The sequence below is a fragment of the Cupressus sempervirens genome, chromosome 11, assembly GCF_028749045.1.
Source record: "Cupressus sempervirens isolate cs-2001-9-10 chromosome 11, ASM2874904v1, whole genome shotgun sequence".
NCBI lineage: Eukaryota > Viridiplantae > Streptophyta > Pinopsida > Cupressales > Cupressaceae > Cupressus > Cupressus sempervirens.
Genome location: NC_143128.1, coordinates 501,673,207 through 501,691,298, shown reverse-complemented (window position 1 = coordinate 501,691,298; position 18,092 = coordinate 501,673,207). Strand labels below are relative to the sequence as shown.

Here is an 18,092-nt window from a genome sequence, read left to right as displayed (position 1 = left end):
AACTAAGTTCTACAAGACAAAACAAACATGGGTAGGGAAGAGTATTACCTTAGAACAAACCCACACATTTCTTCAAATTCATTTAGAAAAATTTGCTAAAAAAATTTGAAGGAAAAAAAATTCAATAGAAGAATTTAAAATCTTGCCCTTGATAGCATATTAGACAAATAATTGGTAAAATAGTGGACAAGTCAATTACAAAGAATGAATTATTCTTATACAGTACACAAAATAGATGTTGTTATGATTTGTTTGCTGGATTTGATTGTGTGAACAATTTTTTACATCAACATTTCGGATCACACTCTGTGATCAATCATCAGGATGCATGCAAGAGAAGAGAAAGAGAAAGAGAAAGAAGATAGATAATAGACCAATCAAAGGAAACCCATAAATCATACACGTGAACACATAAAAGAACAAGAATTAAGATGAGAAAGGCACAAAGAGAAGACCAAAGTCAGCAACTCAAAGACCCTGATTAAAATAAAAATGGAATTGAAAATTAAAAATTAATTAAAAAATTAATGAGAGAATTGATTAATTAATAGATGAATGAAATAGATAGATGGTTAACTATTTAAATAGTTGTTAAGTTAAATAATTGATTAATTAATCAATTGAATTAATTTAATAGTTAATTAATTAAAAAATTAGTTAGTTAATTAATTAACTAGTTAGTTCATTAATTAATTAATTATATAGTTGATTAATAATAAATAATTAATAAGTTGATAAAGAAATTAAGAATAAGAATAAAGAAGAAGAAGGAATCTAAAAGAAAGAGGGTTAAGGTAAAATGAAAAATGAAATATAAATAAAGAGCTAAACAAAGAATAAGAAATAAAGATTTAAAAATTAAAATGAAATGAGAATAAAATACAATAAAAAAGAGCAAAAATATAGATATATAACTATATATACATAAATAAAGTGAGGTAAGGTAAAAAGAAAAGAAAAATTAAATATAAATAAAGAACAAAAATAAGAATTGGAAATGAGTCACAAAAACAATGGATATAGAAGTAAGTGTGTGTGTGTGTGTGTGTGTGTGTGTGTGTGTGTGTGTACATACCCACACACACCTACAACTATGAGGTGTGTGTGTTGAGAAGGAGGGGTATAACGAAAGAGGAGAGACAAAAAAATTAATGAAAGTCAAATAAAATAAAATAGACATAGTAAAAATAAAATAATACTAATGAGAAAACCAATAATAATAAGAATGATAAAAAGAAGAAATAAGATAAACAAGGATACGAGAAGATGGGCAGAATGAGCAAGAAGGATATAAGCAAAGAAGAAACCAAGTATGCAGATAGGCATATATAAGAGTCTAACTATATACCTGTATGTAAGAACCTATATGTGTGTACCTAAACATATGCACATATACATATGTACCTAAATGCACGAGAATGCATGTAATGATATATAAGTATGCCGATGTATATGGACGTGTGTGTGTGTGTGTGTGTGTGTAAATATGCGAATGCGAAGAAAATGACAAAAAAAAACACGTACACATACAAACACTTTTGTAAAGTTTATAAGTGTGAATACCTACATGCCAACAAACATACATACATACCTACATACAAATATATAGACAAACACGATGTGGACAAGAGTGAGAGAGTGTGTGTGTGTGTATGTGTATGAAGGCCCACAACATAAACCTCAAAACTAACAAGGAAGAGAGAAAAATAAAAGACACCAAAACGAAAGGGGCTGACAAGGGGGAGAAAAATGTTAAAAGAACAAGGACACGAAAAAATTGAAAAACCCAAGAGGAACTAGAGTGAGAGAGGGGACGAGATTGAGAGAGGAAGGAAAAGACATACAAAACCATTGAGTGAAAGAGAGCCCCATTGGGGGGTGAGAGAGAGAGAGAGAGAGAGAGAGAGAGAGAGAGAGAGAGAGAGAGAGAGAGAGAGAGACCAAGGAGGGGGAGAAGGAATCAACGGGGAGACAAGGAATAGTCAAGACAAGGTGGGGCTAGAATTTTGAAGGGACGACAACAAGGGACACCAAGAATGGTTTAAGTGCCACCCATCATCACGGTTGAGGTTGGATGGGTTGTTATATATCTCAACTGCCTATTTGAACTTTCTTTTGAAGAATTTGTGTTCCTTGGAAACAATGAGAGTGTCCTCTAAATGAATATGATGTTTAGTAGAGGATGAGTGCTCAGCAAGGGTGGACTTAAGAACCCGTTCATGTCTAATATCTATTGCATGTTCTTTGACTCTGGTGACAAAAGAGCAACCTATTTTGCCTATGTAGGGGATGCCACAAGAGCAAAGATCTTTGTAGACTCTGGATTCCAAATAGGAATTCCTAGGGTCCTTGAGAGGGGGAAGGAAACAATTGAGAGTGGAGAGGGGCTTGAAGGACACCCAGACCCCTTTTTTTACTAAAATTTTAGAGATCTTGTGCAAGATGCCTTCAATAAAGGGAAGGGAGAAGAAAGGGGTAGGATCGAGAGGCGTGGGTGGGGGGACCAGAAGGGAACAAACAAGGGACCTAGCATGGTGGAAGGCTTTGGAGATTTTCTTGTTGGAATAACCATTCCACAGGAACACTTGCCGAAGATATGAGAGTTCCTAAGGTAAGTGATCAACATTGCAAATCAGATGGGCTCTCAATGTTAGGGTTTTGAGAATGCCCTCTTTTTGGCTCAAATGATGGTGGGAGGTGACTTGAAGATAACGGTTCGTACGGGTGGCTTTATGAAAGACACCATGACCAAAGGAGCCATCTAATTTCTTGATGATAAGGACATCAAGAAAAGAGAGATGATTGTCAGACTCGACTTCTTTGGTAAACGATATGCATGAAACTAGATTGTTAAGGTGGTTGTGAAAATCCTCCAATCTATCAAGACCATCTCTAATCTATCAAGACCATGGGGCCAAAAAACATTGGTGTCATCTACATATTGCTTCCACCACTTGGGTTTGAGGGGGGTTGAGCGCAGGGCAATATCCTCAAAAAGCTCCATGTAAAGGTTGGCTATTACTGGAGAAAGGGGCGAGCCCATGGCTACCCCATCAACCTGCTCATAAATGACACCTTGGAAGGAAAAGAAAGTGGAGCGCAAGCATAGCTCCACAAGAGAGGCAACCTCAACATTGAATTTGCACCTAACTAACTCAATAGAATTAGGAATGGGGACCTTGGTAAAGAGGGACACAACGTCAAAGCTCACCAAAATGTCATCTCTATCATGTCTCACCTCCTTGATGAATTGGACAAAGTGGTTGGAGTCTTTGACGAAGGAGTCTGAATTACCCCCAAGGGGGTGCAAAAGCTTGGCAAGGTAGGAGGCTAAATTGTAGGTAGGGGAATCAATGGTATCCACAAAGGGTCTCAGAGGATTATCATTTTTGAATATTTTAGGGACCCTGTAAATCCGAGGAGTGACCTCTTTGGTGGGCAACAGACGTTTTTTAATATTAGCCTCAAAAGAAGAGTTAGAAATAGCTGCTTTAACCTTTTTAAGAATGTTGGCACAAGGGTTGCGAGGAGCAACCTTGTAGCTATTGGTATCAGAAAGAAGGTTTAAGCATCTTGGAAATGTAGTCTGCCTTGTCAAGAATGATCGTGGCATTGCCCTTATTAGCTTTAACAATAACAAGGTCATTGTTGCCCACAAGCTTTTTGAAGGCTAAGAACTCAGCCTTAGGTATGTTATGCTTGGGAGGCTTAGTGTGTCAGAGAGCAATAGCAAAATCTTTTCTAACTTCCTTAGTGGTGACCAAAGGAAGAGATTGAATTGCATTCTCAATGCTAATGAGAAAATCAACATGAGGAATCGAGCATGGAAACAAGGAAAAGTTGAGACCCCGTTTGAGAAAATTGAAAGAGAGTGGGTCAAGATGTTTCTAAGAAGAAACATACAAATAATAGAAAAAACTAATATAAAAGATACATACAATATCTAGAAGTGACTATTAAAATATTAATAAATTAAGTTAGGAAAAATCACTTTACTTTAATACTTTCATATAGTATATAATATGTTAGAAATTGTCACCCTTATCATCCTTGGGTGTTAGCAGGGGACTTCAATTTAGTTTTAAGTCTGGAGGAGAAGCAAGGTGGTTTGGCTACACTGGGGCCTTCTTCTACTCTTCTTCGGCAACACATATCTCTTTTGCATCTCTTTGTTGTTAAGCCTTCTAATGGTCTCTATACTTGGAATAATCAAAGAACTAGAGTTGATGCTATCTCAAAATGTTTGGACAAATTTCTTGTTTCTTGCTTCTGGGTTAGTGGCACCCTTACTCTCTCTTCGAAAATCCTTGATTGGAGGGGTTCTAATCATTGGCCAATCAAATTTTCTACTATTGGGGCTTGTATTCCAAAGCATCCTCCTTTTAAGTTCTAGTTGATGTGGCTTCCTGACTCCTCTCTTTGTGATTTTGTTTTATGTTGGTGGAAAGATGGTGCTCCTGCATATGGTATTGCTATGTTCTCATTTTCTAAAAGGCTTCAATATGTTAAAAGGAAGCTCAGGATATGGAATAGACAATGTTTTGGGAACCTTCACTCTATGAAGAGGCTTGCTCAAGAAGATCTTGATGTCATCACAAGGGAGATTAGAGATCAAGGTTTCTTAGAGGATCTTGGAAGGGTTGAATCCCTTGCTTCTAGAGCTCTAGAAGAATGGGAACTTCAAGAGGAATTTTTTTGGAAGCAAAAGGCTAGAGTTGATTGGCTCCAGGAAGGTGATTGGAACACTGCTTTTTTCCATAAAATAGTGCAATCTTGCCAGAATCAGAGCAATATCTCTTCTTTGGTTAATTCTCAAGGTATCCAACTAAATTCCTTGCCAGCTTTGTTCCAGGAGGCTACTCGGTACTTTTCTACCCTCTTCTCTGAGGACTCTCCTCCTACTAATAATGAAGAAAATATTATTTTGTCTTGTATTCCTTCCCTTATCACTCAAGAAATGAATGATTATCTCATGCGTCCAATATCTTTGGAAGAGCTGGAGGAGGTGGTCTTTGGCATGCCTAAGGGGAAGGCTCCTGGTCCTGATGGCTTTCCAGTTGAGCTCTTTCAGGAATTTTGGGACATCATTAACCATGATTTGTTGGAGGTGGTTAAGGAATCCTATTCTAGCAAGTAGATGCTTCGGGATTTGAATTCTACTTTCTTGACTCTTATTCCTAAGAGAGAGGGTGCTAATCAATTGGCATTTTTTAGACCAATTGCCTTATGTAATGTGGTTTACAAAGTTATTATTAATTTGATTGCTGAGAGAATTAAAAAGTGGCTTCCCATTATTATCTCAAAAGAACAAGGTGGTTTTGTTGCTAGAAGACAAATTTTGGATGGGGTGGTTATTGCTACTAAGGCTATTCACTCTATGGCTACTTCAAGGGAGAGAACAATGTTTGTTAAGCTGGATATGGCTAAGGCCTACAATAGAGTTAAATGGAGTTTCCTAAGGAGTGTTCTTCTTTCTTTTGGATTTAGCTCTCACTGGATGAGTTGGACTATGAGTTGTGTTACTTCTGCCTCTTTTTCTGTTTTTCTTAATGGTCAACCTTCTCAGCTATTTGGTGCCTCTAGAGACCTCCGCCAGGGTGACCCTCTCTCCCCATATCTATTCTTCATCATGGGTAAGGACTTGGGTAGATTCATTAAGTATCAGATGTCCCAGAATTCTATTCAAGGATGGCGGTGGGGTAATGGTTTACCTTCTCTTTCCCATTTTCAATTTGTTGATGATTCTGCTCTTGCGGGTCTTGCTAGAATCAAGGAAGTTGAAGCCTTTCAACATACTTTGGACATTTATTTGCCAGCTTCAGGCTAGAAAGTTAATGAGCACAAATCTTCCATTTTTTTTTAACACTCCTGATTCTATTCAACACAAGATTGTTGGTATCCTGTGGTTTTAGATTGGGTCACTTCCTTTGACTTATCCTGGCATTCCTATTGATGTTTCTAGGTAGCCACATCTCTTTTGGAAAAATTTGATTGCCAAGCTTCAGGATAAGATAAATCATTGGACTCATAGATGGCTTTCTACTGTTGCTCGGGTTACTCTTCTTCAATCTGTTATCCAAGCTCTTCCCATTTATAGAAGCATGGTTCAGGCTGCTCCTATTTACTTTCTCAAGGAGTTTGATGCTCTTTCTCGACAATTCCTTTGGAGTGGTAATTTGCATAGTACTAAATGGAGCTTGATTAGTTGGGTGACTGTTTGTAGACCTAAAAAGGAGGGTGGTCTTGGTCTTCGATCAGCTCCCTTGAGTAGTCAAGCATTGGCTGCTAAACTTTAATGGTGATGGTGCTTTGGACAACATCAACTTTGGGCTCATATTATCACTTATAAATATTTTCATGGTGTTGATCCTTGCTCTATTTCTGCACTTCCTCTTGAAGATCGTGGCTCAATGGTTTGGCATACTTTGAAGACAGGTGCGGTGTTAGTCAAGAGGGGTATGTTCTGGATATGTAAAGGAGGTTTCGAGGCTTTGTTTTGGTTTGATGCTTGGGATGGATTCCCATCCATTTTATCCATGTACCCTCATCTTCAAACTCTTTGTGACTCTTTTCATGCTGCTAGATGGGATAAAGTGGTTCATTACAAGACTCCTTATCAATCGAGACATGTTGGTTATAGATGGAAGCATTCTTCTGATTGGCCTCCTGGAGGCACAGACATGGATCGTCAGGAGCTTTCTTAGATTCTAGCCTCTAGAGAGTGTTCCTCTTTGCTAGGTCCAGATGTTTTGGCTTGGGGAGGTACCTTGTATGGTAAATATCATGTCTCTATTGGGTATCAAGAGATAACTAGACAATTATTTGGGAATGCTAAGGTCCCTTGGTGGAAGCAAGTTTGGAATAAACTTTCTTGGTCCAAGTGCAATTTTTTTCCTATGGCTAGTGGCTCACAACCGCTGTCTTATGTGGGATAATCTTTGTAAACGTCGATTTTAGGGCCCCTCTTGTTGTGTTTTGTGTGGTAATGGGGAGGAGTCTGTCTCCCATATGTTCTTCCATTGCTCCTATTCTATTCAACTATGGCACTTTTGGTGGAGTGCTTTGGGTTGCTCTTGTAGGCATGCTTCCTCTTTGCCTGAGTTATAGGGCCGCTTGGGCAATGCTCCCTCCAAGTTTTCTCCTCTCCATGCTGCTTGGATTGCTGGCCCATCATTCATGCTTTGGCATATCTAGCTGGAGAGGAATTGTCAAATATTCCAAGATGTTTGGCTTGGTATTTTGCATCTTTGGTGGAAGATCTCACATTCTCTTCAGAAAACTATTCAAGTGAAGTGTGAGCTAGATGGGGGTATGGATCTTGTTGATCTTGCTATATGCAATCGCCTCAATTTTCATCTTCAGGATGGCGTTGCAGCTCAAAGGTTTCCTTCTGTGTCCAGGCAGCTTCAGCATTAGAGGAAAGGTCGGGTGAATCGAGATGGGCATTGGACGACTCCTCCCTGTGGAGTTCTGAAAATTAACACTGATGGTTCTTCCCGAGGGAATCCAGGCCCTTCTAGTATTGGGGGAGTGGCTCGTTGTAGTTTTGGTGATGTTAAATTCTTTTTCTCAGTTCATAAGGGTGATTACACTAACAATCTCATGGAAGCTTAGGCTATTTTATATGTTGTGGAACAGTGTTGCTTGCAGGGATGGAGTAAGATTATCTATGAGTCTGATTCCCAAGTGGTGGTGAACTTGCTTTCCTCACAGGAGCTTGAGGATGTTAGTTGGCAGCTGGCCACTGTTGTTAATCAAATTATTCTCTTCTCTACCTCTTTTCAGTTCATTTGGTTCACTTATATTCCTCGTGAATGGAACAGAGCTGCTAATTGTTTAGCCAAATGGGCTTCTAGTCATGATCCGAGTTGGAATATTATGGATAGGGGGCAACTTTCCTTTGAGATGGTGCAAGAATTTGATGATCTTGTTGCTCAGGATCGAGCTCCTTATTGAGCTCTCCTTGTTGTATTTCTTTCTCTCTTAATAAATTTTTACCCCTCTTTTTCCAAAATAGTATATAATCAAATAGATGTCAAAATCAATATCATACAAAATATTAAATTGTCCATCACTTCCAAGTTATTTAATTTCTTTACATCAATCTTTCATTCCTCAAATTTAATTCCAATGACATATAAACAAACAATGTATGTATTGGTGTGTCTACAAACACATAAATGAATGAGTTTGTATATATATATATATATATATATATAGTACAAATGGATATTTCTGTAAAACTGAAGTATTTGAGGTCAATTTATAGTTGCAGCTCACATCAAGAATTATAAATCTCTACTATAGAATCAAAACTATGTACGTCTCTTTCTAGATGATTTATCAGTTCTATTTTGTTTCAATTTTTTCTATCAATTCTTCATAGTTCATGCATACATGCATACTCACTCAACCAGCTGGTATATTCATGTGAGTATGAAGTATTTGGGACAAACTATAGTTATAAGATAATACTAGGAATCGTAAATCTTTGAAGGAAATTGTCTTCATATCTCAATTTATACTCTAATATCAAAACTTTAATTTCTTTTAATATAATAGTGACTAATCGAATAACTTTGGAAATTAACATTATGCTAAATATAGATAAATTGCTCATCAATTCTATATTATTTTGTTTCTTTATATGAATTTTTCATTTCTCAATTCATACATACATACAAATATATTCATTCTATCATAATTTTCTTACTAAATATAATCTTTGTGAAAAAGAAATAGATAAAAAATAGAATATTTGATTATATATATATAAAGAGAAATGAACATACATAAATAAATATTTTAACTGATCTATAGATAGATAAATGAATATACATAGAACGTTTGAACCGAAAATATAGATAGATGACTGTACCTTACATATAAAATTATTAAATAAAAACTAAAACATATCACTCCTTAATTTTGCCAAGGCAAACTTATTATGAAACACGTGCGAGGTGAATCAGAATCAGATAAAACCCTAGAATCCCAAAACTAACAACATGATCATAAAAAATCACTATAAGTGCATTGCATTCACAAACTAAATTGTTTAAGTGGATTGCGATATTGAATGTGTGTGAATTAACTCAACTTGCCTTATTATCAAGGGAACCGTGACGATGTAGAATGGGTATTCTTTCTGTTCTGAGAGTTAGCTGTTGACTCATGTACACAGGCGGGTATCTTCAAAGAACTTTCTTTGTGAGAACTCGCTTCTTCCATCTGATGACAGTCACACCAAATATTTGAGAAACTCAAATGAGAAGAACACCAGTCAATACATATTTTAACTACTATTAAAAAAAATTGAGGAAGAACAATCAATGCATTTTTTAAGTACTATTGAAAATATGACGAACAACAATCAATAGGAGTATGCAGCGTGAGAAATGGAGTCAAGGGGGTTGATATAATAGTAGAATTCGAGAATCTATAAGATAAAAATAAGCACAATAAGCCCACCCAAAAAACCAGAATTGATCACAAAATAAGTTAGTGCGTAGATAAGAAGAGTGATTCATTGAATAAGTGGTGTCTAATTGTCTCATATTAAGCAATCAGAAGGTGTAGAACTTTGATTATTATTGGTATTTATTCCATTTATCTATATCTGGGTTTATTAAGTCTATTTATTTGATACTTGACTCTCTCATTCTGATGATAGATCACAGAATGTGATTTCAAACGATGATGATAAAAAAAAATATACACAATCAAATCCAGAAATCAATTTATACATTGAAATGTATTGTAGAAATCTAATATTGTTAATTAAGTCTATTTTATTGTTCATATTTATTTGATACTTGTTCATATAAAGTTGTCATTATTTAGGAGAAGCACTGAGGTGGTATGGCTGTACAAAAACGACCAAGAAGGAAATGGGTCATGAACTCAGCAGAAATAATTGCTGATGCGGAGCAAGAGTGAAGAGAAAATCACAGCCCATGTGGGGGCTTGAAAAGAGATTATGAGAGGGTAGAAGAATGAGAAGAATCTCCCTTGTTGCAGATTGAGCAGTTTGATTGTAAGGTGAGAATGAATAAAATAGAGTTGATTAAGTTGAATGGGTTATTGTCATTTGAGTTAGCAAATAGACAGTCTCTGACTGTATAAGTCTGTGTTTTGAGCTTTTGAAAGCCACAGAGAGCTTTTCTTGCATTAAAACTTTAGAGTGTACTAAGTAAGTCATGTTGTGTGTTGGATTCACACCCACAAAATTGTTGTTCCAAACTGTGTGCGCCCAAAAACAATCACCAAGAGACATTTATTGGATTCAATAAAGCTCACAAACTACATGCACAAAACAAAACTTAGAATGAACTTTTTTGAACCACATTACACAGTTGTAATCAACCAAAAAACTGCTGTTTGAAATTATGGATTCCCATAAACAACAACCAAGGAACATCAATTACATGATAATTGATCTTATAGACATTACCCTTGTTTTGGTGGGAATAGGTCTATGAACAGCAATGCCAAGGCCAAGCTCCAAATCCTGGTAACCACCTGTAGAATCTATTAGTACCCAATACATCTTAAACTTTCCCTGCTTTCAAGTTATTTTAGATCTTCGAAAAGAAAACTATCAAAATCATTTTCCAACGTAGTAATAAAAAAACGTACTTGGGTCCTCTCTTTTTTCATCGAGATTTTCAGTTTGATAAAAACTTGGATCAAAGTTTGTGACTGCTTCTTTCCCACTAGATTTGATGGCTTGCTTATCATACGCCCTACATAGCTCAGCCAAAAAATCCAAATCTCCGAAATAAACTCTCCTGATTTATGTATTGAAAAGACTAATTCCCGAATGTGGTTTTGCCCAAATATAAGCGAATTGGCAATTTAGCCTACCTCGCAGCTTCCTCTTCGCTGTCAAACAACCCCAAATAGATATACCTGCTTCACCCATTACAACAACATGGTTAACCAGAAGAATGTTACATAAAGAAATCCCACAAAAGCAAGGCTAGTAGGGATACTATTTTGGTTAAGGAAATATGTTATTGAATATTACTGAGTGCATGAAAATGAAAATGAAAATAGCATATTCATTACTTTTTCCCATGGAATTGTCCCATTCTGGCTTCCCATTTGCCACACTTGTGCAGAGTAACGCCTCTATATTTGGAACTTCCACGTGAGAAACCAGTGCTTTGTCTACGAAGAGTATGCACATAATCTTCTTTCGAAAAGTTGTTCATCTGGACATGACAAACAGGTTAGCTTTTGCTTCATTAAAATGATAAATGCAAAAATTGAATACAAGTTTCGAAGTATTCTACTTGTTTTGTTATGGACAGAATGAGTTACGAAAAATTGGTTCTAGATTTCGTTCAAAAATATTTTGAAATTGAAGTCATAAATGACCAAGAGCTCATCAATTGCAAGCTAAATGTATAACTATTTTATAAAAACAGTGAAGATTTCAGAATAATAGGGTTAAGATTATCTCCAAGTCTGATTTCTAGGAGGCACAATTTTGACTAACATAATTTTATTTAAGCTTTCTGAAATTGCTTGGTTAATTTTGAGATTGATAGTTAGATCCTTAATGACACAGTTGAAGTTCAGTTAAAGAATTATATTGAGATACCATTAGACCAAACGAAATCAACCAGATTTATGGTTAGAAAATATAAATACAAAATGACATAGTTTAAGATATAGGCAAACAGAAGAAATTTCAACTTGAATAAATGGCTGTAGCATTATTGGCGAAGATCATAATGTGTCACTATATCTAAGGTACAAATTCTTTGAGATATGGTAAGCGCTACATTCATCTCCAAATGACTAAAAAAATGAATCCTACTTAATTGTGGTAATTTAAGAAAAGGTGATTTATACTATACATACTTGCACTTACACAATTGTTATAATTGTCTGCTTCAGCACAAAGTTGGAAAGAATAGGTGATGAGCTGTTGTCATAACTCTCTTAAGTATTCAAACTGTCTTCAATATTCTTCACATCTTTACATCTTATGTCTTCTATCCATATTTTTTCTGAATGAGTGGCTCCTACTTCGAATACTGCCATATCTTTATTTGGTCTTTTTCCTCTCCCGCATCTTGTTTGGAGCATTTGGAAAGAGAAAAACAATAAGGTGTTCGGAGATTCTATTAGCTCCATCTCTGATGTTCCCATTAATCAAGAGTGTCGTCCTTAAAAACTTGTTGTAAACCTCGCGCTAGTTGTGTTATTTTTGTCAATGATTGGGATCTATTGCGCATGACTGGGTCCTTGGCTTTGACATGTCTATCCCTACCAATCCTTCAAAGCATATTAGAGAGAATATTGTGTGGGAAAGCCCACCTCTCGGCTGAGTTAAAAGTGAATTTTGATGGGACGGTAAAAGGGAATCCTAGCCCGGCTAGGTTGGGGAAGTGTTGAGAAATGAATATGGTGAGTTTCTACCAACGCCCTTACGCCGTCAAAGTAACCATCCTGCTGAAGTTATGGCTACCTAAAATGGCCTATGTCTAACTAAACATTTGATCAACAGATGTGTTTGGATTGAGCCTCTCGATCGATTGATGAGGCTCAAGCAATATCATACAATGCCTAAGAGGAGCTCAGGACCCCTCATGGCCTATCAAAAGATGAATTGATGACTCAAAATGGAAAGTAAGTACTTTGATTAATGCAAAATCTCCCATGTGTACTGTGAAGGGAATTCTATAGCAGATTATTTGGCCAACATTGGGGTAAGGAGTGATAAGTTGATTAGGTGGCAAGAAAAGGATCACCTCCTCGAGGGTGTCCTGGAAATAATAGCCTTTGGAAGGTGTCATGATGATTTGCAAAAAGACAGAAGGATGCATACAATTACGTCATGCACTTTCTAAGAAATTTATGTCCTATTCTTCTTCCTTTCTTTGGTGGGGGTTAAAAACAGAGTGAAAGAAGCCAGGTTTCTCTACAAATTTGAAGACATTAAAGGAGATAGAAATTGTAAGAAATAGAAGAATGGATATGCCATGAACCTTATAAAGAAGATACAAGTCCTAGCTCTGAAGGTCATTACTTAGTACTTCTCTTTAAATGGTCAGTTTACTACAGTATATGGGCCTCACCTTATTTTGGTCAACCACTTTTGGCATAAGGTTTGCAGATCTCCTTTCTATATTTTTTTATCCTCTATTACTATGAGCATTAAGGAACTCTAGAAGAACCCTAGGAACCGTATTCTACATGAGGGTTTTATTTTTCTTACTATTTGACATTGGAAGTCATTCCTTTCCCTATCTAAGCCCAAATCTGCACACTCCCTTGTTTCCTATGAGGAGAGGGGGATTGAAATTGAGGAATCTAAAAGTTTATACATTGAGGAGAAAGATTGGGATACTGATATTGAGTCAGAGATGGGCTCCCTAGAGAAGGAAGGGAGAATTCATAGGGATAACAAGGAGAAAAACTCTATAAGCACTAAACCAAGAAGGGGTTTCCCTTATCTAAGTCCCTTTGAAAACCCCCTTGAAGAATCTTCCTAATATTTTCAATTGATGGAGTCCAGTGTAAAACTCTTATGATATGGTTTTAGATTCAGACAGAGAAAGTAGAACCCCATTTCCATGTGAATTATCTAAAGACCGACCCCTTGTCATTTCTAATTAGGACACATGACTACCATAACTTAGTACCACATAACCACCATAACTAAGTAGCGCCTTTTATTAGAGTATTTATTGGTTTAAAGTTATCTATCTTGAATTTCTTGAGTGTTCTTAAACACCTCTCTTTGTTAGGTTGAGTTTGTTTTTAATTAAAAGTATGAAAAAGGTCTTGAAACCAAAAAAACAACTAGAAAAATAGGAGTTAAAGAGGTCTCATGACTAGTCCTTAACTAGATAATCAAAATCTAAACAAGAACAATTAAACAACCAATAAACTAAGATAAATATTTTGAGTGACATAGGGTTGTAAGGCAATCATAAAGAAATAGTTTCAAAAACTAGGATATAAGAGACAACAAAAACTCAAACATCAACAAACTAGTGCAACTTCATTTGATGAGGTTCTAATTTGTTGTGAGAGAATCTGAAGATTCCCTAGGCCTTTTTCTATTGTTGTGTGATCCTATTCCTTGTATTTACTATCCTATGTGACATGTCCTCCTCTGTTAATTTTTTATCTTAGACATCCATAGGCAAACCCTCGTGATCACTTTTTTCATTATATCCATTGAGAATCCCAAATATCTCTCTGTCATTGTGTGATCCTATTCCTTGTATTTAGTATCCTCATGGCATGTCTTCTTCTCGTTTTGCTCCATGATTGTTATGGTCACTATACCTATTGGTAATCCCAATGATAGTGTTGAGCCATGTTTGATTTTCTTGAACTTTCACTATTCTTCTATTCTAGTCTTTCCTCGAGATACCTCACCATGTTTTGCAGCTTCTTCTTTTTTGAGAAAGAAGCATAGTGTCCTTCCTATTGTCTTCCTTTCCAATCTAGTAGTGAAATTCCTCATTCCCAATCTTCTTCCTATCCTCATGCATAGATCTATTATCATCTTCCTCTCAGTCTTCCTTTTCTATTTCTTCTTAGCCATTATCTTATTCTTCTCTTATAAATTAACTAGTGGTCATCTCCCCAAGTTTCCCTTTGGAACAACCATAAAAATTCAATCTAATCCATCCAAACTCCTACGGGTCCAATTGGAATGCTTTTCTTTAGGAAACATTATCCTATTTGTTGGATATAATTGTTTAATTGTGTGTTGTCTTTGATGTTACACAAATGTCATATCAATTGACAAACAGTATCTACCGAGCTCAATTGGTCAGCAAAGCAAATTTTAGAGTCTACCAAGCATTCTTGAAAATTACTCTATGGAAACAGTGTCTACCAAGCTTACTCGGGCATCGAAGGATTTTGTGGCAGAAGTTAGTGGTTACCAAGCTCACAAGATTAACAAAAGAAAGTCAGTGTTTATCGAGTTCACTTGACCTCCAAAAGATTTTGCAGGGTTCGCAGTATTAACCAACCTTCAATTAGTTAACACTGGAAATTAGTTATGGAATAGTGTTTACCGAGTACAGTCTGCCAATGAAGAATTTCATTGCTTTGGAAAATAAAGTTTAATTATTTCAACTAATGATTGTAGCCGACTGAGATATTGATTATTGGTAATTGTAACTTGTAAATAAGTTGACTTGATAATTTGTAAGGTATAAATAAAAGGTCAAGTTGAGAGTTCTAAAGTGTAATGAGCGAGCATGCAAGTGCATTGATTGTTTGAAGAGGAAAGTGTGAGCGAACTTTGAAGGATAGTCAGGTATTCTTGAGGAGCAGTAAAGATTTATTCGATCAGAGAGGATCTAGTGAAGCAGAACAGAGATCTGTATCAGCAATTCAGTTGCATCTCATTTAGGTCAATTCATTGTTACTTTCTCACCATTGTAGCAGTGATTCTTAAAATCTCTTAACAGAGTTGGTTTAACAGCCATTTGTAAATCCTCTAACAAAGTGACAGTTCTATTGAATTGTTCTAAAATCCTTTTGCAAGGCCACTCCTAACAGGGTGATTAAATCCTCTAACAAGGTCACACCTAACAGTGTGTTTTGTAACCTTGAACTGGGTTGACTCCTAATAGGGCTTACTTCAGAAGAGTGAAAATTAGTAGCTAGTTACTTGGTGGTTTTTTCCATATTAGGTTTCCACATTAAATCTAGTGTCTCATGTGTTCATGTTATTTCCTTTATGCATGCATGTTAATCTTTTTGAATGTTTAAGTTCTGTTAAAGTTAACAAACACTGCATCTACCAAGTTATAGTATTTTTCTATATGTTTACCAAGTGATAGCAGTAACTAGTTTTATAAGACATCTAAGGGATCTGCGGATTTGTTTTTGAGGTAACTAATTCATCCCTCCCCCTTTTCTCAGTTACTCCATCTATATTTCCAACAATTGGTATTAGAGTTTTTGGTGCTTGCAAGAAGAATTTTAAAGATCTAAACTAAAGATCAGGATGTCTTACAAGAGGGAAATTCCAAAGCTTAACAAGGATAACATTTCAGCATGACAAGGACTTATGAGACTCCATTTGGCTTCTATTGGAGATACAAGATTAAAATATCTTGATGAAGCATATACAACTCTTTCTAGTACATTATCTATCAATGACATTGTTGAGAAGAAGACTCATAACACCATGATGATAGACATTGCATCTACTCTAAGCTATGAAGAATTTGATGATATCAAAGATTGCAAAACTACCTTTGCCATGTGGAACAAGCTGAAAGAAATCTATGGAGGTGATGACAATGTGAGGAGAGCCAAAGCAGAAAGTCTAAGAGGGAGATGAGAATGAGAGAGGATGAAAACATTGCCAAATTTGTTAAAAGAGTCAAAGCAAGTATCAGTGCAATCAAGGCTTCTGGAGGAGATATCAAGGAGGAAATAGTTGTAAGTAAAGTTCTTAGAACATTGCTTCTCATTTATGCAATTACAGTTTAGGATATTCAAGAAAGAAGATGTGAAGCAAATGATAGGATAAATTTGGATGCCATGGTAGGAAGATTGATTGCATTTCAGCTAGATAACTATGACAATTATGTTCCAACTTCCAAGAACATTGAATCAGCATTTGAAGCCAAGTTTTCACTCAAAGAAAAGGGCAAGAAGATAAAGGACAGTCAATCAGAAAGTGAAGAAGAATCAGAAGAAAGTTCTAACAATGATCTTGATGTAATTGAAGCTCTACTTGCAAGAAAATATTCTAGAGGCAAAGGAAAATACAAAGGTAAGCTTCTTCTAATTTGTTTTTCATGTGAGGAAATTGGTCATATTGTTGCTAGGTGCCCAAACAAGCAAAACAAGGATAAGAAAAAAGGTCACAAGTGCAATGGCAAGAAAGACTTCAAATCATTCAAGGACAAAGGTAAGAAAACATGTTTTATGGCTAAGGACTCTACGGATTCTAATAATAGTGAAGATGAAATTGTTTACATTGTTGTGAAAGATGAATCTGATAATGAGGAGCAAGATAAGATGGAACTTATCTTTCATGTAAGTAAAAATGATACATGAATCATAGATAGTGGTTGTTCTCATCATATGACTGGTGACAATACAAAGTTTGAACATTTTGAAGACTATGATGGTGGTAGTGTGAGGTTTGAAAATAATGAACCTTGTTGCATAAAGGAAGAGGCCGAATCTCATTAACCAAAGAACTTGTATGTGATAATGCCTATTGGGTTGAAGCACTAAAACATAATCTGTTGAGTGGGGCACAGCTAATCAATATTGGAGTCAAGGTGGAATTCATGCATGGAAAGGCAAGATTGTTGGATGACAAAGGAAAGTTGATTGGATAAAGCATACAAACAAAAGGTAACTTGTTTTATCTTGAACTTGGTGAATGCTCATATTTTATTGCTCAAGTTGAAGAAAGTTGGTTATAGCATAGAAGGTTATGTCATGTGAATTTTGATATCCTGGTGAAAATAAGCAAATTCAGAAAAATAAGAGGCATTCCTAGTATAAAGATACCTAATGTTGGTCTATACAAGAATTGTCAGATTGGTAAGATGGGAAAGACTAACTTTAAAAGTAAAAACCATTAGTCTAAAGAAATTTTGGAAATTGTACATATTGATTTGTGTGGACCTAGTGAAATTGAGAGCTATACTGGAGAAAAGTTCTTCATTCTTTTTGTTGACTACTCTAAAATGATGATTGTCATGTATCTGAGAGAGAAGTCAAAAGCATTTGAGAAGTTCAAATGGTATTTGGCCAAAGTAGAAAAGGAAACAGGGAAAAGATTGAAATGTTTGAGATCAGACAAAGGTGGTGAATTCATCTCCTATGAATTCAATAACTTTTGCATTGAAAGAGAAATCAAAAGATAGGTATTAGCTCCTCGAACTCCTGAGCAGAATGGAATAGCTGAAAGGAGGAACAAATCTTTCATGGATTGTGCAAGAACTCTGATGATTAAAAAGAACATTGCTATCAAATACCAGAAGGAAGCTATCAACACTGCAGTTCATACCTTGGACTGAGTACAACGGAAGGACTCATTCAAAACCCCCTATGAGTTATGGTATGGCTATAAATCC

The 18,092-nt window shown here is 35.9% G+C and overlaps 2 protein-coding genes across 5 annotated transcripts in view; both read right to left on the bottom strand.

Annotated features, from left to right (window-relative positions):
- The window catches only part of LOC149530562 (floral homeotic protein APETALA 2-like), an 87,177-nt gene that overhangs the window by 41,163 nt on the left and 27,922 nt on the right, over nt 1–18,092 (bottom strand). For 2 of the 4 annotated variants that reach the window (XR_016358433.1, XR_016358432.1), the window contains exons 5-9: nt 11,071–11,216; nt 10,867–10,911; nt 10,639–10,745; nt 10,454–10,510; nt 9,105–9,231 (exon numbers count right to left, since the gene is read on the bottom strand). Coding sequence is in view for 2 of the 4 variants with exons in the window: in XM_089808598.1 (XP_089664724.1) it covers nt 9,112–9,231; nt 10,454–10,521; nt 10,639–10,745; nt 10,867–10,911; nt 11,071–11,216 (486 nt within the window). In the remaining 2 variants the exon portion in view is untranslated. Of the gene's footprint in view, nt 1–9,104; nt 9,232–10,453; nt 10,522–10,638; nt 10,746–10,866; nt 10,912–11,070; nt 11,217–18,092 lie in introns of all 4 variants that reach the window. The other 2 variants (XM_089808598.1, XM_089808597.1) reach the window with 1 other exon arrangement.
- LOC149530563 (uncharacterized) lies at nt 2,843–3,646 on the bottom strand. Its single transcript, XM_089808213.1, has one exon. The coding sequence runs from the start codon at nt 3,644–3,646 to the stop codon at nt 2,843–2,845; it is 804 nt and encodes a 267-aa protein (XP_089664339.1).